We start from the raw sequence: 26,107 nt of genomic DNA, 5'->3' as shown, positions 1-26,107 counted from the left end.
TGGTAATTTTCAGTGACTTTTTTAAATGAAAGAAATATGTATTTCATTTAGTTTTGAATTTAAGGGAAAATTTTCATGATAATTGAAAATGATTAATTATTTCATAAGATTTCAGGCAATTTCACCTTTCATACAACCAGAATCACCCATCACATTGACAAGCATAGCACTCTGCTGTGTTGACTCTAGTATTGTTTTCAGCAATCTGCCTTTTCTTAACATAGCCTCTTATTCCATTATAATGCTTGAATGATTCACAGCCAATGTTTCCAATCCACTTTTCCTAGCTCATGAAACTTTTTAACGAAATGTTAGCATTTGCAGACACCAGATGTTTTGACATAAGGAGAAGCAATATGTAAATTTTAATCCATGCTAGGAACAATAGCCTGCAGGCACCTTTTTCTTATTACATGAATCATATACTTAACCACAATGTGGTGAATTATATCAAAATCATCATCATCCGGAATATAGTATACTTGTCTTGTGGTTGCCAATTAATGAAACTGATATATATTTAACTTGATGGGTATCAGTGATTTAACCAATAAGCCTTAGCATGTTTCACTTCTGTACCCACCCTTATAATTAGATTTTTGGCCCTGAAACTGATTAGTATCAAAACTTCGGGGTTTTCCTTTAATCTCCCATCGGTTGTCAATACAAGTGATGCTACATCAGACCTGACTGGCTATCATTTTCTAACATCACCATTTTTAATCAAGCAGCCCAACACACAGTGTCTTCACTAATCTGTTTAATAACTTCTGATTGGATTTCCTGATGCTATTTATTTAACCATTCGGAGCTTGATTCTGCAAGATGCTGAGCTTCTCCATTCTTCAAATGGAATTGAGAGTTCTCAGCACTGCACAAAGAACCTTTCATAATCAGATTTGTGTATAATGTATGCACAAGCAAAGTTTCCTTCCTGTGGGTAATCACAGAACTTTTGTATGTAAGTAATAATTAGCCTGTGTGATTTTTAACATTAATTAGGGAAATCTTAATGAAGGCACTTATGAAATAATAGTAATAAAGATGACAATACTTCTCTTCATTTGAAATACAATGTTTAGCTAGTACTATATGAAACAAAGAAAATCCTTATTTTCAAAGAAAGGAACAAAAATGCTACTAAACCTGGCTGAAATATATTCCTAATTAACAATATTTGTACTATTCATGTACATAAAATGCCAGCTATATTCTTGAGATTGCACGTTTGATATTGGTAATTCAGAATGTTCAAACCAAATCTTAATTCAAAATGTTGCCTGATGATCAGCTTTTAAAATGTTTTACATCTTAAAACACAATATTCTGTTTATCCTAGGTTGTCTGGGGAACTTCTAGTCTAGTAAGAGATTTTTGTAAGGCATCTAAGTGATTTAACAGATATCATCATGCCTGCTAGCAATTTTGCAACATTCTGAAAACACTTTCCATAAATCAAAGCCTTAGCAGCAGGAATAAGCAGATGGCAGAAGACCATATTAAAGAATGTATCAATTATTTTCATTAATGGAAGGCTTCTGGATCATGATGTACTAATGGACTAAATGTTTAGTAGTTGTGAAATCTCATCGGTTTCTTCTCAAATGTTCTTGGCTTATTATATTGTTTTACAGTATGTTCTTAGTGAGGCTGGACAGTGAGATTTCACAAGGGACATGTAAAAAGATGTTTTAATTTTAGTTCTTTAATTGCATTAATACAATAAACATAAAATACCAGGACATATCAAGTGCATTTTTATAAAAATTGCATGTATTGTATGTAATAAAGTATATTCTGTCACATACATTTACTTAGAAAACAAGATACTGTATGGTTAACAATGAAAAATAGCAATTATAAAAATATTCTAGTCTCATGCTAGTAATGTAAATGTCTTTACTGATCTAACAGACTTAACAATTTTAAATTACAATAATTTTACAACCTCCATTCATATATACAGCCCTATTAAAGTCAAAAGGTATTATAATAACAATGTTCTTATTAAGATTAAATGACTGAATTATATTTAGTCCTTTACCCTATAAAGCAACTGCAGTTCTGTTTGTTAAAATGTTTGCACTTATTTTACCTTTTCAAACAGAATCCCAACTCTAGACAGAGAAATAATTTAGGTCTCATTTCTTAGTATAGTATCTATATTCGTTTCATGAATTAAACAAGATGGTAATATTTCAACTCCCTTTCCTTTTGTATAATTATCAGTTCACTGGTTCATGTATACTGTAAGAATATGATGACCAGCTTTTAATATCTGCTACTAAAAACAGGCAAAAACTCCTCATTTTACATATCTGTAAAAAATGAAGCTAGTGACAGGGGTGCTGGAACAATTTATATAATCGGGGCACAAAGAGTCATTGAACTAACCTGTTAAGCCTCTATATTATGGAAACTACCTCAAGCCCAAAGGTGCCACCCCCCGAGTATCCCTAATTCCAGCACCTATGGATAGGGGATATCCCAGAACTGCAGAAGTTTTCCTTTGTCAGGGCCTGAGTCACAGACACACTCCACACCTCTTGTATATAAGATTTCAACAAACAAGGCTGTATTAGAAATAATCTTGACATATTCCCCTGCAATCCTAATACATAATTTACTCATTGACATTAATAGTTTTGCCTGAGTTTTGCTTCAGGAGTTGTCCGTGTATACATCAAATCTCTTTCCTCTGCACAAGCTTGCAATGAAGAAAGTATTGTGTCCTGGTTTAAAAAAATACTAAGCTTTAGAACCAATTCACTATATTTGAGCTGAAAGAGAATTGTTAATTCTTGAAAATTAGGGATAGAGAGACCAACACATAAGTACCTTTGGCCAGCCAGCCCTCTGTAATACTTCCTCAACCCAGCAGGATGCTTCTCCATTGCCATTTTTGTAAACTTTAAAATGTTTGTATTAATAGATCAGACCAGGAAACTATAGACTCTGTCACAAGGGAGCCAACTTAATTCTTTTTCCTCCAAAGATTCATCCCCTAAATGATGGGTAGGAGAAGTCTTTTCCACCCTATACCATTAAATGATTTCAGGGGTGACAAAATATTAAGTTGTAGTAATTCATGAAAACTCTAACGATGATCTGAAATTATGAATTTCTACTGGAAAGATAATTTAATGGCATTGACATGGCATTATCAATGACTACATCTGATGAGAGTGCAGTTGTCAATATATTTATTTGCAGAGACAGCTATTCAGTATATGGAAATAGAAGCACGCCATTAGATTTCTCATGCAGAAAATATATCTGGTGTTTCATATTGAGGGCATTGTCAGATGAATAACAATGAACTTTTTACAAAATCGTGGCTGCACTGTAATACTTTTTTGGGGGCAGCTCTTGTAGACATGGTTAAATACGGGATGTTCCTTAAAGTCAGTATAGTTTTAATGTATGGGCTAAAAATTCAATGGGAAAATCAAGTAACATATTCATATTTAATTTCGTTTTCTCCATTATGAGCAAACTCACATTGGTGCATTTAAAACTAATGTAGTAGAAGGTACAGTACAACGACAAATTAAAATACTTGACATTAGTCAACAATCCCCTCCCATTAGCAGCTGAAATGGGCAATACACATCCTAAATTAGATATCTGTGCATGAATATTTGGCTATATCCTATTTTGTATTTAACTTTCACTACAAGCTAGTCCCTGACAAAACTGTGAACTCTAGCCAAACAGACTCTTCTCCTAGTCTGACCCTTGTTTACTGAGCCATTAGAAATGGCTCTTTTTCCTGTATTCATTTACCTTTGGTTAATATCCCTTCATGCTCCCATCTCCACTCTCCATGCTCTTTAACAAATACTTAACATCTCTGTTGTTGTTGTTATTTGCATTGTAATAACAACTAAGGCCTCGGTCAAGAATTAGAACCCTATTGTAATAGGCTCATTAAAAAGAAGATAGTCCTGGCCCCAAAGTGTTTAGAGTCTAAATAATTTGATATATATGAGCTAATACAACTTCTTGAATTGACCAGAAAACTCAAAATGTTTCCTTTAGATGGATTTGGATTGGTTTTACTATATGTCTGCAATACTCCCGAGATCCTCAGATACAATTATACAGTTTATAAACACATGTCTTAAGCTCCTAGCAGTGCAATGAAATCAGTCCAATTGATATTGAATGAAAAGATAAAATTTGATCAAGAATACACCAGATAAGAAAACTAAGGTCCTCAAACTGGCTATGCTGTTGCACATTAGTCAGGTATGGGCTATGGCCTCGGTAAATCATTTAGCTAAGGGACCTATCCATTTAGCAATTTGAATGGATATCCAGGAGATCTCATTTGATATATGGCACTTTAAAAAAAAAAAAAAAAAGAAAAGGAGGGTAAAGACATATTCTATGACAATAAATTTAAAACATTCACTCAACTAACAGCCTGATTGACTCTCCCTTAGCTACTCCACTAGCCACATCTATATGATACCTTTTTTTAGACAGGCTCTGATAGAGCAAAGTTGAACACATTTCTACTTTGAAACATCTTTTGACTTGCACAAAGACACTCTTCTCTCACACCCAACCTCTTCTGACTCAGCTGAGGAAAGCTGTGAAGAGCTAGTGCCAGCTCAATTTGCAGTGTATTAATATTAGATTCAGAATGATTGCACTCAATCTATTCCAAGAATATACATCTCCAAAATCTCACTGTGTACAAAAACTGTGTCTTCTACCTGCCCTCCAACTGCCAAACATCTGTGGCATTATCAATTCACATATTTTGTGAGTACCCAAGACTAGCATGTTAGAAAGCAATGAATCATATCAATAGGAATCAGGAATATCCCTTTTGATTCCAAGATCTGCCTACTTCATTTTTATAGTGAATCTAGAAACAAATTATAATTCTCTCTGACAAAATACATATAATGGGAACCGAATTCATTGCCTTCCATATCCAACTGGCTCAAAGACATAGGTGTCAATTTAGATATTATCCTTTAGAAAAAAAACCTTATTATGTTACAACAGGAAATCACATACAATTCGGCTACGTCTACATTGGCCCCAAATTCCGGAAAAGGGATGCAAATCAGGTAAGTCAGCATAAGGAAATCCGCGGGGGATTTAAATATCCCCCGTGGATTTAAATAAACATGTCCGCCGCTTTTTTTCCGGCTTGGGGAAAAGCCGGAAAAAAAGCGTCTAGACTGGCACGATCCTCCGGAATAAAGCCCTTTTCCAGAGGATCTCTTATTCCTACTTTCCCTACGCTGACTTACCTGCTTTGCATCCCTTTTCCGGAATTTGGGGCCAGTGTAGACGTAGCCTTCATGTTTGGAAAAAGTTTTATCAGGAAAAACAGTAGAGAAAAGAGTTTGCTGCAAAGAGCTGGTAGCAATATTAGCAGTAATGGCTGGGTTTATTTGTACTGATTATGTTCATTGTGTCTTGAGTATGTTCATTGTGTCTTGAACATACCTGCACTTAGTATATTCTGTTGCCTAAACAGAATCTCTCTTGAAGCTTCTTAAATCTTGCATCTGTTTCTGCTTGATTCTTTTAAATCACTCTCATTATGTTAGCTTTTGTTTTTCTTCTGTACATCCAAAGCGTTCAAAAATAAATATAAAACATTGGATACTTTTCTACATGGGAATAAAATAGAAATTTTAAGGATTCTAAATACAACTTTATGGACTCTGAAGTAGATGCAGTTCACGAAGCACTGAATATATGCTGACTTTAAACTGAAAAGAGCACTGTGTTTCCTGTTTGTGATGTTTGCAACCTCACTACTGCAGGTACATCACATTCTAACATTTCCTCATTCTTGTGTTGCAATTGTTGTGTTTACTGAAATTTCTCACTTTCATTTAAAAAAAAATAACAAATATCTTGACTAAAACTCATCATTAAATTTGAGAGAAGAGAGTGGTAGATTCAACAGTGTGATAGGTTCAAAAGAGATTTGGATATGTTTTTGCAATGTGGGTGTTCATTTTTCTGAGAAATATTTTAATACTGCTGTGAAAATGCAGAGGGAAATGGCTAAAGCCTTCCAGTGAATAAGGAAGGGTCTGTGCAAATGCTAGCTCTGAACAGATGAAGTCAATTCTGGGCAAAGAGATAGGAATCCATGTTCATTTTTCATCTTTCTTTGAAATATGCACTCACTTACATCCTACACTTGCAGCAGCTTATGTCCACAACAGTTCTCCACCTTCTTTTCACAGAGTACAAGCATCACACTTAAATTCGTAACCCAATCTCCTAGCACCAGCAAAGGGTTATAAAAATTCATTATGCCCTTTCTAATTTTAGAAATCATCTCCATCATCTGTGCTAAAGCTACTTCTTCTGCTGCTTTCTTTTGATGCAGCAGGCGAGATTGAAGACAAGAGTGGATCTCTTCCAAATGGTGATATTGTATTATCCAGTAAGATTTCCTCTAACCTTTGTTCTTCTTTTGAAGCAGCGCTAAAAGACAAATCAGTGAAATACGAGAGAGGATCCGAAAAGGCTGTTGATCCATCACAAAGGTCAGCACTTGGTCCATGTACCAGAACCAGTTGCTGAGAATAGTCTGTGGCATTTTCCGCTGGGTATGTCTGTTGCTTGATGACTTGGGCAGCTACATCCACCGCGCTGAGTGAAGACATGAGTGGTAGCCCATGTGCACGAGCTTGTATTTCTAGTTCCTATGGTTTCAAACAAAAAGACTTAAATAATGGTTTTGGAAGGAAACTTGATTTCATTAGAACTGCTCTATGTAAGAGATGCACATTCACAGTGATTCTTAATCCAAAAGATGTGGCAATATGTTTAAAAATGCAATGTATGGACAATCCACGATAAATAGCAATAAACAACATGAGCTGGTTTTCTTTTTAATTCTGAGCTTTTATTAAAGTGGAAGCCCTATGGGAATATGAGAGTTATGACAGCCCCATAACACCATTACCCACAGTACTGAACCACTTAAAGGTGATGGAAAAATGCCGCAGACATTTCTACTTATTAATTATCTACAAAAATTCAGGGCTGCTATTTGGAAAGAGAGCAGGTAGCTTACCTGATTATATATTTCTTTAAATCTTGAATTTCAAACTATGGAGATCCAGATTCTGATACTTTGTGTCACATGAGCAGATGATGTGTGACTTAATATAACATGGCACAATGTACCCCAAGGCAATGCAATGCCGTGGAAATTTTACAAAGAGGAAAAGAAAATACGGAGGAGGATTTAGTGTTCAATATTGTTTTAGGGAAACAAATGATTTTTTTTGTGGTAGTTATAATGTAGATATACTACATAAGAAGGCAACATTTCTTCAAATATTTTATTAGTTCTCTATACATGTGTTAACTTACATATGGCCTAATTATCAAAGGGCTTTTTAGAAATCTAAGATACCTATATAGCAGTAAATACGGAATTGTAAAATGATGTAAAATTGTATCATTCCTGCAAAAGGCCAACCCACTTTTAACAAATGGCATTTAGGAGAAAAATAATATAAATGAATTAAATTTGATGATGGATAAGTAGGGAGAAATCTTTGTAGTTCATGGTGACATTCTTATACAAACCTGAATTCGAAGCAGAAGTCTTCTGTTAGTCTGTTCTAATTTCTTCTGTCTGTGTTCTAATTCTCTGGCTCTCTGTTGTTCTTTTTGTAGCCACTTGATGTACTCCACTGATGCTTTTAAAATAGTTCCTTTGTTCCAGCGCATATCACTGCGGAATGTAGAGATAACCTTTTCACAATTGTGCATGTCAGCAGAATTCATAAGAACTTACAAAATCTTTTACATTAATATGAAATAATGATTTACATGACTATTATTCACTCTTAGATATTATTGCTTCTGAATGGAAATTTTAATAGAATAGTTAAGAAGCCCTTATATAGTAAAATTAATCCCAGAATGAAAATAAGTGTCAAAAGAAAGTAATAAAGTGACTTTTTGTGGGAGAGCTAAATGCAATATCATGATTCTACCATTACAGTTTTTATATTTTTAGTGAAAATTGCTTTTATTATTAACTCTAAGATTAAAATCTCTGTGCAGTATTTCTGCATTAATGAACTAGGAAATATACATTACTAAGGACTTAAGCCTAAATTTTTAAAGATCATTTCAAATATACTTCTCCTTTTACCTGACTTTCTAATGAGGTAGCTTTTATGCTTGTTGGGGAAAAAAATGGTCTTCCTGAATGCTGGTCCTCATTGAGATGAAGCAGACAAATTATAGTTTAGTAATCACACAGAGTATAATATGACAAAACTTTCTCAATTTGACCACACTGGAAACAATATATAGACGGTTAAGCAGCAGAACTGAAAACAAATCCCAAATACTACTTCTCCCAGGGTCACACTGGCTGTGGCATTGATCCAACAAAGATCTTAAGCACAATCTTAATTGTAAGCACACAAGTGGTCCCATTAAACTCAATGTGCTTAAAGTTAACATTGCACTTACAGGTTTTGTTGGCTGTGTGGCCTTGAAACAAAAATGCAGATTTTGGGATAAAGTTTTAAATCTTATAATACAGATACGAGCACAGCCCACATGACAGATACAGATTGCAAGGTTTTAGAATATCCATGTCAACAACATCAAAGCCAGAATGCCAGTAAGAGTCTCTGCAGAGGAAAGAAGTCACCAGGGCCCTGTACATGTAATAACTTATTACGACAGGGTGACCAGATGTTCTGTTTTTAAAGGTGCCATATTTAAACCCTCCTACTGGGGTCCTGACTTTTTTTTAAAAAATGGGCAAATTGTGCTGAACTTTCCGTCTCCTCTCCGTCCAATGCTGATGAGTGCTGCTGCTAGCCAGATCCTGGCTTGCCAGCTGCCCACCTGTGTACAGTGAGTGGGAGGGTCCAGTGGCCAACTATGGAGGTGGATATGCAAGCTTGGTGGTAGAGCAAAGCTGCAGCACCTGAACCCAGCTGCTCTCCTTGCTGGTCCATCAGCGCAGGGCTGTAACATTTCTAGTTGGGAAACATGCCTAATGTAAGCCCTGGGAAGTATTATCAGCTTCCGAGGATTATTTGGAACACTGGGCTAGACAATTCTGAACTTTTAAAGTTAAGTGGGTTTCCCAGGAAATCTCTAGGGCAGTGGAGAAAAACATGCAACTTGTGGGCTGCATGCAGATCATCAGAGTAACCCACTGGTAGGCTGTGAGATATTTTGTTGATGTTCACAACAAAACCGTCTGCAGGTTTGCCATTTCTGGACAATGGGACCTCTGGGAAGTGGCAGCCACCACATCCCCTGAGGCCCATTGCTTCTCACAGCTCCCATTGGCTAGAAAGAGTGAACTGTGTCCTCCAAGAGCTACAAGGTGAGGGAGAAGGGAGCATGCCTGATGGTCATTGTCAACAAAATGTCTTGTGGCCCACTAGTGGATTACCCTGATGAGCTGCTTGTGGCTCTCAGGCTGCTGGTTGCCCACAACTGCTCTAGAGCGTAGCACATGCTAATATATAAATTTTCTGGTTATCCCAGGACTCAGCCTTTTGAGACATTACCCTGAGCAGGGGACCTTTATCCACTAATTGCCTATTAGATGAGGACAAAATTTGAGGCCTAATCTTTATTAAGGAGTGGCTCACACACTCATGAGTGTGCTTGTTTGGAGCCCAGGTGGTTATGAACTTGTAACCACAGAAAAACCCTGTGGTGAGGGTTTGAAAGTCTGTTCCCTTGCTGCAATTGCAGTGAGGTCAGGTAAATTTAGCATGTATGTAATTGGGTTTTTTTAATTGTTTAAATATAGTCTCTCTCAATGTTTTCATCTTAAGAATAAATGGCTTGATTAGGAAAAGTTGTGTGGTAATGCTGTAGCCAATTATACTGATTATATTGAGGAGAAAAGTAAAGCACGCTTGCTCAGTCAGTCTGACTTGCTGGGGAATTCACAGAGAAGGCAAGGAACGGTGCCACCTAGAAATACTCCAGTCAGGAGTGAGTGAGATGTGTGTCCCTTCCCAAGAGCCACACGAGTCATGGAGTCACAAGCCTGAGAGGAGCAATAATGGTGCAGTTGACATGAACAGTGACACTGACTGAATGTAGTTAATCAGGCTCTGAAGGTGGGTTAAGATAACCCACATAAGCTACACTGCAGGATCGAAGTATACTTGTATGTGCTCTGTAAATGGTGAAAATGAAATACAAATTAAAAAAAAATAAAAACCCCATTTTTTTTGCATTATAAACACCAAAAAGAGCACAGAATGATACTTCTGTCAGAGACAGCCTTGGAAAACTATACTTAGTCACTAACCTGTGGTGACTAGAATATCATTAATATTTTCTCTATTTTCAAGGAAAGAGTGACTATATTTTTGTGCCCAATTTGATATGCATTCATGGCAGTTTTGCAAAGTGATCATGAAATAAGAATACTTATAGCATATTTTTCAGAGAAACACATCCAAAATGGGCTTTGCCAATCCTCCTAGCCACATGAGGTCAGCCTAGCCTATCAAGGAACCAGAACAATGCCATGAGAATTATGTGACCATTCACAACCACCTGGCTCATCTTGAAAATAAAGTATATAATCCTGCAAAATTAGGTGGCAAGATACTTCAGTGTTCAGCAAATTAGAAATTATTAAGATAGAATCATCCTCACCATGGAAAAATATAAAATATGTTTGCAACTGTTTCACACAAGTATTTGTTAATTCAAAAACAGGAGAATTTGACAAAAAGGGGTGTTTTTTTACAATGTAAATTCTTCCTTGATATAATAATATGCATTACAGACTATTATTAGAACCCACTAATCAACAACTAGAAATCTTTCTTTTTTTACAGAATAATGTTAGTAACCGTAATATTATATTCTGAATATTATTTACATTTCCTAATTGTGCTGGCTGGACAGTTTGTATTTCTAGTGATAAAATGGTGCTATTTTTATCTCTTAAACTAGATCTTCACTGAGAGTCTAATTGCTACACTCAGCTTTACAATGGAGATATCAACTGCTACATGGCTCACAAGAATTAAGACACAAATGCTAGACAGTTCAAACGGTGAAGTTTACAAATTTGAGAGGCTTGCCCACAAGTGTGAACTCTGATGAAAAGCTTGCATCCCCTCTGGTATCACTTTAGTAATGAATTTTGAATCCTTGCAATATCAGCCACATTTTTTAAGTGTGATATCCAAGATATTGTTCAATACCTGATAGTACGAAATTCTTCCTAATTGGTATATACATTTATAGCACTGGTGGGATATCTTACAAACTCTGATTATTACAGCATACAGTAGTTCCCTCATAATCTAGGACTGATGCATGGAGGGGAAAGACATGCAATGGGAAAGGACTGGATGAAGATCAGTGGGTGTACTGTAGTGCCACACATAGCCCTTTGTTCCATCCATACTTATTTATGTCAGCAGAAAAAGAAAGGTGATGAACGAACTTCTGTGCTGACTATGCATCTCAGAGGTTTCCCTTCCACATTTTTAAGCAACAAAATAGCAAGCAATGCCAATCATCACAGATATGTGATGTGTTTATACATTTTAATCAGCTTGAGTCTAGACTCAACTTTCATCCAGTTATGTGTCAAGTCTGATGAAGGACATAATAGTGTTTATTTTATATAGATGCATTGGTAGGGATTCAATAGTTAACTCTGGCATCTTATTAAATGTTTTTTATTATTCTCTGCTTCACTCTTCAAGTCTTAAAACACAAGGACACTTTCACAATTACACAATGAAACAAGGTTTTCCATATTGCAACTTGGATTTCACCTCAGTTGATTCTTATATCTCACTGATGGACCGGCAACACACAGCCCCATATGTACATTCTAGGAGGTTCAAGGAAAATGTAATTCTCAGAAACCCCACAAGATTCTATTAAGATCCAGAGTGTTCTAGGAGGTTAGCGAAAAATGAATGTATATATGAAATATCAGACATATTTACTTTAAACTTTCTAATTCACCCCTTTGTCGCTAACTACAAAAAATAGCACCTCCAGATAATCGGCTGGGTCACCTGCCCCTTAATCTGGCCTTCACTGTGTCATCCTATGTTTTAGTCCATCACAATGAAACTTCAGTACTTCCCATGGCATCTCTGTGCTACTATAACAATAATATGACCCCAGACTATTATATTATGTGTAAAATTTAAAAAAATTTCAGTTCTTTTTAGTAAAAGCTAGTCACAGGTTATAGGCAACAAACAAAAATTCATAGAATTCCATGATCTATTCCTGACTTTCATTAAAATAATGGAGACAAAATAGGGCTGAGGGGGGATAACAGCCTGAGCCCTGCTGCTGGAGGGGAAGGGTTTCACTGCCCACCATTGCTGTGGCTCATAGCTCTGAGGTCAGACATTTTCCCCCCATTTCTTCTTCAGTTTCACTGGAGATACCATGAGAAAGACAGTTATTCAGGGGCACCATTTCAGATTTTGGTAGGGGGGGCCAATCTGTTCATGCTGTGATGTGGGGGGGGGGGAGGAGAGAGTGAGAAGATGGGAGGCAGACTGAGGACAGCCACTTCAGCAGTGTTACTGAGCAGACTCAACACAAATCAAGCACCAAATGGGGAGAGGAGAATTAAACCCACCTTCCCTCCCTTCTATACACACTATCTCTATCCAGGAGTTACTAAAGCACTGGAAAACTCTGCTTTTTTTGGCAGACAACATAGCAGTTAGCTGACAGGAGCACTGTATCTAATTCCTATATAAAAGTAAGAAGATTAAATAAATATTAGCAGGGCTCGACAAACCACAGCGAAATCCACTCATCAGCCCCACACTGCGCATGCGCCAGACCCTCACTGAGCATGCACGCGCCGCCAGTGAATGGGGTGACCGGCTGAAATCTACTCGCCACGGGCGAGTAGATACATGGATCTGTCGATCCCTGAATACTAGACCCTCTCATCTATAACACTAACATATTCTGACATCTTAAGGGACACTAGTTAGCCTTAAAAATGTAATGTATAATCTTACTTGGATACTAACTCTGGGAAGACAGAGACCCTGTCAGGATCCTGGGCTTGCTTTCTCAGCTTTGGAAGGGGAGTGGGGTCTAGTGGGTTACAGCAAAGGGGGCACATATATTTCAGCTCTATATAAGAACATCAGAATGGCCATATTGGGTAGATCAAAGGTCCTTCTAGCCCTGTATCCTGTCTTCCAACAGTGGCCAATGCCAGGTGCTTCAGAAGGAATAAACAGAACAGGCAATCATGATCTATCCCGTTGCCCATTCCCAGCTTCTGGCAAACAGAAGCTAGGGACACCATCCCTGCCCATTCTGGCTAGTAGCCATTGATGGACCTATCCTCCTTGAACTTATTTTGTTCTTATTGGAACCCTGTTATAGTTTGGGCCTTTCTACCGTCTCCTACCAGAGTTCCACAAGTTGACTGTGAAAAATAATGTATTTTGTTTGTCTTAAATCTGCTGCCTATACATTTAATTGGGTCAGTTTCTTGTGTTACGTTAGTGAAGGAATAAATAACATTTTCTTATTCTATTTTTCTAAACCTCTAGCATATCCCTCCCATTCTTTAGTCATTTCTTTTCCAAGCTCAAAAATCCCAGTCTTGTTAACCTTGTCTCATATGGAGGCTGTTTCTTACCCCAATCATTTCTGTACCTTTTCCAAACCCAATATATCTTTTTTCAGATGGAGTGACCAGATCTGCATACAATATTCAAGATGTGGATGTACAATGATTTTATAGAAAGGCAATATGGTATTTTATTTTATCTATTCCTTTCCTAATGATTCCAAATATTCTGTTAGCTTTTTAGTTTTTAGACTGCCACTGCACAGTGAGACGATGTTTTCAGGAAACTATCCACAAGGATTCCAAGAGCTCTTTCTTGAGTGGTAACAGCTATTTTAGACCCCATCATTTTTGTATCTCTAGTTAGGATTATATTTTCCCATGTGCATTATTTTGTACTTATGAACACTGAATTCCATCTGCCTTTGTGCTGCCCAGTCACCCAGTTTTATGAGATCCCTTTGTAACTCTTTGCAGTCAGCTTTGGATTAGTCACTGTTTACTCTCTTTTCAAGAACATGAGAAGTTTAACATCATCATCATGATCAACAACCATGGGCTCAATGCCCATTAATGTCTGATGCCTCTCTGACTATTTCCTTCCATCATTCCCTATCTAGTGCAGAGTGGCTTAGTTTCTGTAGAGTAGCTCTGCACCAATCTACTTTATCATCTCCCCATTCTCTGAGGGGTCTGCCTCTCCTATTCAGATCATCCATTATGCTGAATACCAAGGTCTTAACTATTCGCTTGCCATTCATTCTTCAGATATGCCCGAATAGTTGTAACTTTCATTGTATAACCTTCTGCAGTAGGTTCTCTTTCAGCTGTATCGTCCTATATAATTCCTCGTTGGTGACCTTCTGCATCCATCCTATTCCCAGGATATTTCTATAACAACTTCTCTAGAATGCCAATATCCTTCTCTTCAAATCTTTCATTATCACCCATGTCTCACAACATGCTGCTAAATACACACATTTTCAAGACGCTCAGCTGCTCAGCTTCGTTCCAGATCCGTGCAGCAAAACAGTCATCCCTATGCTTTGTCCCCTGTATTTTAAGTGGCATACCCAGCAATGTTTTCATGATGATTCTTCAATTAACCAGCCTTTTGTTATTCTTAATCGCCCTGCCCCCTCCCTCTTTTTATAACCTACTCTCTGCTCCAAATGCAAAGCTGCAAGCTGCCCAAACTGTTGCATTTAAGAACTGCCTCTGGAGTCAGGGCATGCAGCTTTAAGCAGACCTCAACCATGAAATCCAGGGGTTCAAACTCAGGAGGGGGCTACTGCCCCAACCCTCCATAAATAGCACCCCTGCAGTTATTATTTTGGCACATCCAGGTTCCAGCTGGAGCCTGGTTTAACTAATTGGAATTGGAATATGGAAGTGTTGAGACAAATTAAAAGGAAAATGGAACAAAATAAAAATATTTAAATGATGGCTTTGAATTTTCAGCAAAACTCAGTGTTTGGTTGGGTTTTTTTTCCAGTTTTATTTTAAAATGTTTTTCTTGCCTGTTAATAGTTTTACATTTTGAAAGTACCTATCACCTGGCTATCTAAGCACTTAAAATTAAACTAAAAAGAGGAGAAAAATGCAACTTAATGAAACAATATCCCTACAGAAAATTCTAAAATTAAACTAAAAAGAAGAAAAAGAGATTTCAATGTTATCAGGAGTGAGCTCAACTGGATCCAAATAATTTCAGTACATACTAACGAAGCGAGATAGAAACACCTCTAAGAAGCAAAATCTACTTTGTAAAAGTAGACCATAGAATCATAGGTCTGGAAGAGATCTTCAGAGGTCATCTAGTCTACCCCACTACTCTGACTCAGATCCAGGTAAACTTAGACCTTTACTGAAGGTGAATATCTAACCTGTTCTTAACCTTCTGTAATGAGGATTCCATGGCCTGTCACCTATTCTAGTGCTTGACTGTCCTCATAGTTGGAAAGATTTTCCTAATAGCTAATCTAAATCTCTCTTGCTGCAGATTAAGCCCATTACTTTTTGTCTTACATTGAGTGGACATGAAGAACAATTGATCATAGTCCTCCTAGTAACAGACATTAACATGGTTGAAGACTGTTATAATGCCTATCCCCCTCTTCCTCCCCCCCCCCCCCCCACATCTTTTTTCAAGATTAAACATGCTACATTTTCAAAAGTGATCTTGAGTGTCTCAGTTTTGAGATGCTTAACTTGAACTACTTCAAAGGGATCTGATTTTCAGAATGTACTGAAATCAGGCACCTTCAAAGTACCTCCACCTGAGCACTCAAAAATGGAGGCAGTCAAATTCACTGGTCACTTTTTTGTAACTGTGATGTCATCTAACTAATCAAATATGGAAAAAATCAACCATGTGACATCTTCATTATTTTTGCCTCAGCATACTCTTTAGGATTCACTGAGTGACATAATTTAAATCCATCCTGTACCACAACAGATTTAAGGCCCAATTTTGTGTGTTCTAACATGAGATCAGTATAATGTATGAAATATCAAAACAAGGCTTGAATCCAAACCAAAATATTCAACCCAAACACCCCTAAATACTTTTGACAAATGTTGATTCATATCTGAAGTTTGCAGCTCACACCTATTTCTAATCAGTTTCAGACTTGCATCCATTAGCGCTTCATAACTGCAAACCAACAGTGCCATCCACTGTTTCTCAGAGTTATATTTCCTCACATTTCTTTACCGAAAATGGTCTAAAGTACTGTAAGATATAACACTACAATTAAAACAACATTACCAATGTGTTGTACAGGACATCCAATGTGAACAAAATTTTATTAAGGGACTTTACTGAATCAACTGAATTGGCACATTCATCAATGTATTAGTAGCATCAAAAATAACTTGCTCATTTTACTCATTTTGGGTTGATGCCAGAGAATGAGCTGAGCTTGTGAAAATGTCATTCCCTACAAAGGACTATAACTGTGTTAACTTTCTCACTGGCGATTTCACTCATAGTGGCTTGTCATGCCAAGCTTATGCTTCTGTAAGTCTCACACAGCTTTAAATTGTTATAAAAATCCATAATTTAATAAAAACTTCTTAGCCCTGAGGAAAAAAGGCTGAAGTGTCAACAGATAATTATATTCTGAGCATTACAAAGCTGCCACTGGCGAACAAATGAATCCCACAATATTTGTATAACCAATTATATCCAAGTCACAATCACACTGGTGCAGTCTTTTAGGCTTCACTGAGTGACATGAGAAATCCAAGGCTAAAAGTCTAAGCATTAAATAACTTACTGAATTGATATTGCTAATCCTACAATAGACTTTACCATGGTGTGTCATTTTCCTCCATTTTGTTTGCTGCAGAGTTTTGAAAGTTTGCTAATACCAGATAAAGCCAGCAGATTGATGGTCAGTGCTTCCCTCTTTTCAATGTTAAGACAGTTAAAGTAGTGTCTTTTAACTGGCTATGGTTATTGCAAAGACTTCCCCAAAGCTAAACTTTAGATACTATTTATTAAATAAAACTGTTAACAACACAAGCTATTTTCCTATAATTAATTTAAAAGAGATGATGAAAATATAAACCTTAAGGGTATGTCTAAGGTCAATGTTGCCATGGTCGATCTTTCCGGGGTTTGATTTAGCAGGAGTAATATAGACCCACTACATCGAACTCAAAGGGTGCCTACATCGGCGCTGGTACTCCTACTCCTCACAAGGAGTAAGGGAACCTTCCCGCTGTGTGGATGGGGATTTAAGATATGTCAACTCCGGCTACATAATTCACTTAGCCGGAGTTGCATGTCTTACTTCAACCTTTCCATGTAGGATAGTCCAGGCTTAAGAGAATGCATTAGGGTTTTGCAGTATAACATTTGAGTTGCTGTACATTTGTTTGTACATTAGCATAAAATTATAGACTCATAGACTTTAAGGTCAGAAGGGACCATTATGATCATCTAGTCTGACCCCCTGCACAGTGCAGGCCACAAAATCTCAGCCACCCCTCCTAGAATAATCCTCTCACCTATATCGCAGATATTGAAGCCTTCAAATACTTTGAAGACCCCAAGATGCAGAGAATCCTCTAGCTGTGATCTGTACCCCATGCTACAGAGGAAGGCGAAAAACCTCCAGGGCCTCTGACAATCTACCCTGGAGGAAAATTCCTTCCCGACCCCAAATATGGCAATCAGCTAAACCCTGAGCATGTGGGCAAGACTCATCAGCCAGACACCCAGAAAGTTCTCTATAGTAACTCCTATCATCCCTCCATTGACCTATTTCCCACTGATAATGAATGGTCAATTAGTTACTAAGATCATGTTATCTCATCAAACCATCCCCTTCATAAACCCATCTAGTTTAATCTTGAAACCAGATAGATCTTTTGCCCCCACTACTTCCCTTGGAAGGCCGTTCCAGAACTTCACTCCTCTAATGGTTAGAAACCTTCGTCTGATCTCAAGTCTAAACTTCCTACTAGCCAGCTTATATCCATTTGTTCTTGTGTCCACATTGGTATTAAACTTAAATAATTCCTCTCCCTCCCTGGTATTTATCCCTCTAATATATTTTAAAAGTTCAATCATGTCCCCCTTCAGCCTTCCTTTGGTTAAAGTAAACAAGCCAAGCTCCTTGAGTCTCCTTTCATAAGACAGGTTTACCATTCCTCGGATCATCCTAGTGGCCCTTCTTTGTACCTGTTCCAGTTTGAATTCATCCTTCTTAAACATGGAAGACCAGAACTGCACACAGTATTCCAAATGGGGTCTCACCAATGCCTTGTATAATGGCACTAACACCTCCTTATCCCTACTGGAAATACCTCGCCTAATACATCCCAAGATCGTATTAGCCTTTTTCACGGCCATGTCACAATGACAGCTCATAGTCATTCTATAATCAACCAGGACTCCGAGGTCCTTCTCCTCCTCCGTTACTTCCAACTGATGTGTCCCCAGCTTATAACTAAAATTCTTGTTATTAATCCCTAAATGCATAACCTTACACTTCTCACTATTAAATTTCATCCTATTGCTAGCACTCCAATTTACAAGATCATCCAGAACTTCCTGTATGATATCCCGATCCTTTTCTGAATTGGCAATAGCTCCAAACTTTGTGTCATCTGCAAGTTTTATTAGGACACTTCCACTTTTGGTGCCAAGATCAGCAATAAAAAGATTAAATAAAATTGGCCCCAAAACTGATCCCTGAGGAACTCCGCTAGTAACCTTCCTCCAACCTGACAATTCACCTTTCAGTATGACCTGCTGTAGTCTCCCCTTTAACCAGTTGCTTATCCACCTCTCAACTTTCATATTAATCCCTATCTTTTCCAATTTAACCAATAATTCCCCATGTGGTACTGTATCAAATGCCTTACTAAAGTCGAGGTAGATTAGATCCACTGCATTTCCTTTATCTAAAAAATCTGTTACTTTCTCAAAAAAGGAGATCAGGTTGGTTTGGCACGATCTACCTTTTGTAAAACCATGTTGTAATTTGTCCCAATTGCCATTAGCCTCAATGTCTCTAACTACTTTCTCCTTCAAATTTTTTTCCAGGATCTTACATACTACAGATGTCAAACTAACAGGCCTATAGTTACCCGGGTCGCTTTTTTTCCCTTTCTTAAAAATCGGAACTATATTAGCAATTCTCCAGTCAAATGGTACAACCCCTGAGTTTAGAGATTTATTAAAAATTTTTGCTAATGGACTTGCAAGCTCACGTGCCAGTTCCTTTAATATTCTTGGATGAAGACCATCTGGACCCCCCCCCCCCCCCGATTTACTCCCATTAAGCTGTTCAAGTTTGGCTTTCACCTCGAATATGGTAATATCTACCTCCTTATCCTCAGTCCCATTTGTTAACTTACCATTATCCCTAAGATCTTCATTAGCCTCATTAAAGACTGAAGCAAAATATTTGTTCAAATATTGGGCCATTCCTAGATTATCCTTAACCTTCACTCCATCCTTAGTAATTAGTGGTCCTACTTCTTCTTTTTTTGTTTTTTTCCTATTTATATGGCTATAAAACCTTTTACTATAGGTTTTAATTCCCTTTGCAAGGTCCAACTCTACCTGACTTTTAGCCTTTCTCACTTTATCCCTACATGCTCTAACCTCAATAAGGTAGCTTTCTTTCTATCTATTTAAAATACAAAGACATTTTGTATCTATTTAAAATACCTAATTTTCCCTTGCCTTTCAACTTCTTGTTCAGCGAATGTGGTTTTTATGAAAGGTGCCAAATCATCAGCCTCAGAGACTGAAGTATTCTGTGTATCTAGAGAGTGGATAGTAGCAGTGCACGTGCTGTTTCATTCCATTAAAGATACCATCTCTAGGGTGAAAAGGTAGTTCATTCTCCAATATATGTCCACCCTTGGCCTGTCTGGTGAGATTCCAAACAGGAATAGCAATTATTCCTAGATGTAATGGTGGTTTTTGTGGTGTGGAGACTTCTCTCTGAAGGAACGGAATGATAAAACCACCAACTCTTTTCATTACAACCATCAGAGGTTAATGATTTTGTTTCCTACCTGACCAGTTAGACTGACTTTGAAATAGTGACCTAGAAGTGAACGTCTCTGTATCTCATTAGCCAGACTCATGGCTATCATATCACTCCTTCCCCCTCTGTGTTTACACTTTAGACATTATTATAGAAATAACTGTTGAACTCACGGATCATTGGACTTCGGAATAAGTGTGCCAAGCTCCTTGATTCGATAATTAATATTGTATCTTCTTCTTCTTTCAACTATTAAAAAAAGAGAACAATTTACTGTTTTCGTTGTGAAATAGTCTTTTGGAAAGGCCTAATGAAACATTGCAATTAGTTTAAAACAAGTGGCCCAATGTAAGGACATTCTGAATCACAATGATAGAATTAATCCTAAAATTACCTTAGAAATAATAAACTACCAAGTCAAATTCAAAACCTATATAGCTCAATATCCCTTCGGTAGGTTTATTTTGATTTTTAATGTAAAATATAGTTACAGAGCTTGATTTACCTCTGTGGTCCAAAAAGGAAGGAGCAAATTCATGTCCCTCCAACCACAAGGCAGCTCTACCTGCAGGTGAATTACCTCAGAGCAGATGGTATTAAGGTTGCCACCATTTACCATGGCTGGGGTTTCATAGAAGCCCCATTATCACATCTCTGATGTGCCTGTGTCTGTCCCTTCTGCATTTCCTTCTCCTGCCTGCTATGGCCACCATTAGTCCTCACAGTAGTTGTGTTTTTCTCCACTGTGGTTCAATCCTAGGAATGAATTGGACTCATATGGCTTACAAGGTCATACTTAACTTCTCATTTGCCAAATTCTTCCTAAGTAGAACTCAATGCTGATAGCTCCAGTGTTTTACTTCATTCAGAGCATGATAAGATTGATCCCACAGTCTTTAATCTGTCAAAGCTCCTTTTATGGATTGTGACCAACAGCCTGGGCAACACTTGTTTCCTTGTAGGTGCTTCAGGTTCTTCCTTTGATAGCAATGTAAATCACTGGAAGAGGGCACCTCTGACCTTGCTCCTCAGAAGAGATTGAGTAAAGTGTGCTTTCCAGAAAGATTTTACCTATCAACACCTCTCCTTACATATGTCTATAGAAGTTACCCAAACCAAGATTTATCAGAAACAAGGAAATGAAATGAAAACAAAACAAGCTATTTCCCTGACATATCTAGATTAACGCTGCTCATAAGATGATCTAGATAAAACATTCTCAATTTAGTTATTAAGGGGAAAAAAGGAAAAGTGAATAGCTTACATCTCTTGAAAGCTCTTCCCTCTTTGTCTGGAAACTCGGAAACTTCATCCACATAGCATTGCTGTCCAGCAAGATACGGGAAAGTCTCCCTCAATCAATAGTTTTGTCACTCTTTCACCTTCTTTTTTCCTTCCCTCCCCCTCTCACCACTCTTGCTTTCCAAACCATTTTCCTCCAATTCTCTATACACTGAATGCTTATCTACCCAATAGTGTAATGTAATCTACAAGGTATGATTTCTAAAGCACACTGTGTGGCACATTAATCAGTCCACGGGCACCCAAGTGGTGAGTACTAAAGTTACTCTAGTGCACTTTAAAGCAATATTGTTTCAAACTGTACTACATTAAAGTGTACTAGTAGATTTAGGGATATAAGCGACTAGTCAACCAGTCAACTGACGATAAGCCTAGGTTCATCAGGTAGTCAAGTCACTACTCAACTAGTCGCTTCCCCCCTATTGCTGCCTCTGTTTCAGCAAGGGGAGTGTGCAGGATCCAGTGCTGGGGAGAGCCGGCTTAAAAGCCAGTTGCCCCTAACACCGTCTCTGTGGGGGGAAGGGGAAGCAAAGGCACGGGGGGGGGGGAAAGGTTCATGCTGGGTCCCAGACGCTTCACCTCTGCTGGGTCCCAGATGCCGCACCACTGGCGGTTCTTACTATATTTAAAAAGCAGAGTCACAGCGAATCCCCCTATTGACTAATTGAGTAGTTGATGGAAATTCCATTGATTACTTGATTAGCTTCCTAAGCACTATTTAATATCCCTAAGTAGAGTCTATGTGGGGCAATTAATGTGAAATATGACAGTGAGCATTAGAAAACACTTCCCCACAAAGCACATTAGCCCACTATGTAGATAAGCCAAGAATAAAGTTCCGGGAATACCTGCCTCCTTCTAAGAGACAAGTCACTGAAAGAACACCTGGCCACTTAAGCCAAGTATCTATCCAGCTAAACAGAGTATCAGGCAACTTACATTCCCACACCCCATTAATTCTTTTGAAACAATAAGAAAGTAGACGCAAATAGGATGTCTAGTCCCCTGGCTAATAATTTTATCTATGAAAGGATGTATTCTCCTTTTTATGTGTTGCCAATGGGAGAGTGCATTACTGGGAAAAGCAGTTATATCATCAGCATGTCAGCATATTAAGGACAATGAGACAGCATTTTATACCAAAGTGAACACATGGAATTTATTTTTGAGATAACTAAACAAAATATTGCATAAAGCCATCAGCCACTACTCCTTCCATTATGGACCAGCTAAGCTGTGACTGTTGACCTGGTGAAACTTCCAGTAAATTTTTAAAATAAAAGTTGAAGTTTAAGTTTAAAACTGTAGAAACTGGTCCAAACTCTGACAGTTTCCTAGATGTTAGAAGTGATTTCTTAGATCCAAACTTACCTCTATGATTATGGTCAATAAATTCACAGGGCCTCTTTTTCCAGTTTTTCTTCAGATGTACTTATAAAATTTTGATTATAATTACAAAATGTGAACTTTTAACTCCTCCTGGTATCCGAATGTTAGTGTAATTTTCATCTTCTTCAGATCATCTCTAAAAATATGTTCCTCACAGAAGCACTTATTTTAAAGGTGAAACAAAAAAAAGGACTGTGTAGCACTTTAAAGACTAACAAGATGGTTTAATAGGTGATGAGCTTTCGTGGGCCAGACCCACTTCCTCAGATCAAATAGTGGAAGAAAATTGTCACAACCATATATACCAAAGGATAGAATTTAAAAAAAATGAACCCATATGAAAAGTGTAAAGTGTCAAATTTAAGCATGAATGACAGTTCAGAGGATTCTCTTTGAAGTGCAGTCTTAAAAGGTCTTTGAAGCAGGATGCAGATAATCAAGTCATTGAGACAATGTCCTTTCTGGTTGAAATGGCAGGAAACTGTTTTTTCTTTGTGATCCTGTCTGATATCTGTTTTGTGGGCATTAATCCTTTGGTGAAGTGTCTGAGATGTTTGTCCTATGTACATAGCGGATGGACACTTTTGGCACACTTTACACTCAAATTTGAATAAGGATGCTAATTATCTTACCCATTACAAAGATAGCTTCTCCAATTATCACCTCTAATATCATTAGCTCACAGACATTTACCTCTCTCCCTTCCCCCCCTCCATCCACCTTCTGTTCTGAAATTTGATTTGTCCTTTTCATATGTGTTCATTTTTTTAAATTCTATCCTCTGGTATATATGGTTGTGACAATTTTCTTCCACTATTTGATCTGAGGAAGTGGGTCTGGCCCACAAAAGCTCATCACCTATTAAATCATCTTGTTAGTCTTTAAAGTGCTACACCAGTGGTCCCCAACCATTTGGGGTTGCTGGGCGCCAGGGGGCGTGGCCAGGGGGCGTGCGCTCTCTCCCCAAGTGCAGCGCACCCGGGGCCGGCGCTAGTGCTTTCTCCCCACCCCATGCACCGCGGGGGGTGAATCCACGGCGCCCCCGGGGCCAGCGCTCACCGTGCGCCACGCGCCCGGGGCCGGCTCCGGCACCGCGCATGCACCACGTGCCCGGGGCCAGGCCAGCCCTGAGCACTTGGCGGGCGCAGAGAAATTCCCCGTGATGGGGACCACGGTGCTACACAGTCCTGTTTTTTGTTTCAGCTGCACCAGACTAACACAGCTACATTTCTACCATTATTTTAAAGGGTTACTTTTTAACCAGCAAAGCCTTTATATTCAAGGCCATAAAATGCACAAACAAAAGTAGGGTTAGCCTCCAGAGAGAGTCTGAGCTCCAAATTATACACCCAGAACCAAAGCAATGTGGAACATGCCCCATGGATGATTACTGTGGTCATAGCATATAGCTATGCTTCCACCCAGCCTCCAATATTGTGTACAATTAAATGCATCCTTCTTTCATTCACTGAGATGCCTAATTATGTAATTTGTGTGTGGTGATTATGGCCTAGTAGTCAGAGGGTATGTCTACACTACCACCCTAGTTCGAACTAGGGTGGTTAATGTAGGCAACCGGAGTTGCAAATGAAGCCCGGGATTTGAATTTCCCGGGCTTCATTTGCATCTTGCCGGGCGCCGCCATTTTTAAATGTCCGCTAGTGCGGACTCCGTGCCACGCAGCTACACATGGCACGGACTAGGTAGTTCGGAATAGGAAGCCTAGTCTGAACTACCTAGTCCGTGCCACGTGTAGCCACGCGGCACGGAGTCCGCACTAGCAGACATTTAAAAATGGCGGCGCCCAGCAAGATGCAAATGAAGCCCAGGAAATTCAAATCCCGGGCTTCATTTGCAACTCCGGTTGCCTACATTACCACCCTAGTTCAAACTAGGGTGGTAGTGTAGACATACCCAGAGAGAGCAGCCTATTGAAAGACAAGATCTGGATCCCTAAATGTAGGTTTGCTCCTCTCTCTTTCCTCCCTCTCATTAGTCCAAACAACTCACCAGAAATGTCTTACCTGTGACTTTTCCTCCTTTAGAAGTAACTATTCTTTTCTGGCCAATCATCTGAAATAGGCAGTGGCTATAGTAGGGCTCCACAAGGGGAGCAAAAGCCTCCATAAGAAAGATTTCCAGAGTGTGTTTATAACCCAAAGAGACCCTTCCACAAACATCTGAATGGAAACAAGGATACCTTCTGGTGGAGGAAAGCTAAGTGAGGAAAGCGTACTTTACACAAGTGAAGAGTAACTTGCCTGGGTGGCTGAGTGACACTACACTTCTAGTATCACACCAGGAAGTATCTTGCTTAACCTATGTCAACTGTTGCCTGAGCAGATGTTGAGATAAGAACTCCTGAGATCTAGTCCTGATCACAGCATTGGAGAGCCATTTAATAGTTGGATCTCAGTTGCTATTCTGTATTCTTATTCAGATGTAGGGGAGGCAATATGGTTTAATGGAGAGTGGGAGTCAGCAGACCACATGTCTCATTCCAGCTTTGCCACCAGCTTACTGTGTGACTTGGGCAAGTCACTTTGCTTAAGTGCTCCTTCTCACCCTTTGTCTGTCTTTGTTTGGAGTGCTGGTTCTTTGAGGCTAAAACCATCTCTTGCTATTTATTTGTACAGTGCCTAAAAATTGGAGCCTCAGTCTTGGTTGACACTTTTATTTAAATACTAGAATATATATTTATAAGTTATATGCTGTAAGAATTAATTCATGAAAATATGTAAAGTATGTCAAAGGTGAAAAAATGTTATACTAGTACACAGTATTATTTTATCATCTCAGGGAAAAAAAGCAATGTATTTGTGAAGTTCTTTTTTGTCTCCCTTCTAGAAACAGATTCTTTCTGTTAGTCTTGGACACCAGCAGATAGATGATAGCTGGTACACTTTAATTCTTTTTCCTCAGCACATAACATATTATGATATAGAAGTAGAATATACACTCACTGAGGTTGTGGTTATCCTTTTTTTGCCTCTCCTTTGCCATTGCTCGTGTATCTGCTTCTGACAGAAAGTAACATTTATTAAAACAGTCCTTTGATCACGTCTGCTACTTTGTCCCCATCACACTGTACCATTTTCATTAAGACAAAGTTTTTAGGCAACGACTTTAACATTTTTATCAATTCCAACCTTACTAAAGAATACTGCTTAATTGATCGGTATTGCATTTTCCAGTGTGTCTGACAGATTTCGTAAGACTTTATTACATGTACTTTAAATTAAAAAATTAGAAGTACTAAGAAAGAACATCACCTTTAGTATTTTTCTCCAATTTATTGTATTTTACATTGGAA

The 26,107-nt window shown here is 38.3% G+C and overlaps 1 protein-coding gene across 9 annotated transcripts in view; it reads right to left on the bottom strand.

The window, feature by feature from the left end:
• Window positions 1–26,107, bottom strand: part of TFEC (transcription factor EC) — a 189,657-nt gene that overhangs the window by 7,534 nt on the left and 156,016 nt on the right. For 7 of the 9 annotated variants that reach the window (XM_075929346.1, XM_075929356.1, XM_075929371.1 and 4 more), the window contains 4 exons: window positions 25,758–25,814; window positions 20,277–20,352; window positions 7,588–7,735; window positions 1,688–6,692 (listed from right to left, as the gene is read on the bottom strand). In XM_075929346.1, the coding sequence (XP_075785461.1) occupies window positions 6,312–6,692; window positions 7,588–7,735; window positions 20,277–20,352; window positions 25,758–25,814 (662 nt within the window). In that variant the 3' untranslated portion in view covers window positions 1,688–6,311. Of the gene's footprint in view, window positions 1–1,687; window positions 6,693–7,587; window positions 7,736–20,276; window positions 20,353–25,757; window positions 25,815–26,107 lie in introns of those variants that run through there. The other 2 variants (XM_075929364.1, XM_075929387.1) reach the window with 2 other exon arrangements.

This window comes from Pelodiscus sinensis, chromosome 1, assembly GCF_049634645.1.
Source record: "Pelodiscus sinensis isolate JC-2024 chromosome 1, ASM4963464v1, whole genome shotgun sequence".
NCBI lineage: Eukaryota > Metazoa > Chordata > Testudines > Trionychidae > Pelodiscus > Pelodiscus sinensis.
This window is presented reverse-complemented; position numbering and strand designations above follow the sequence as displayed.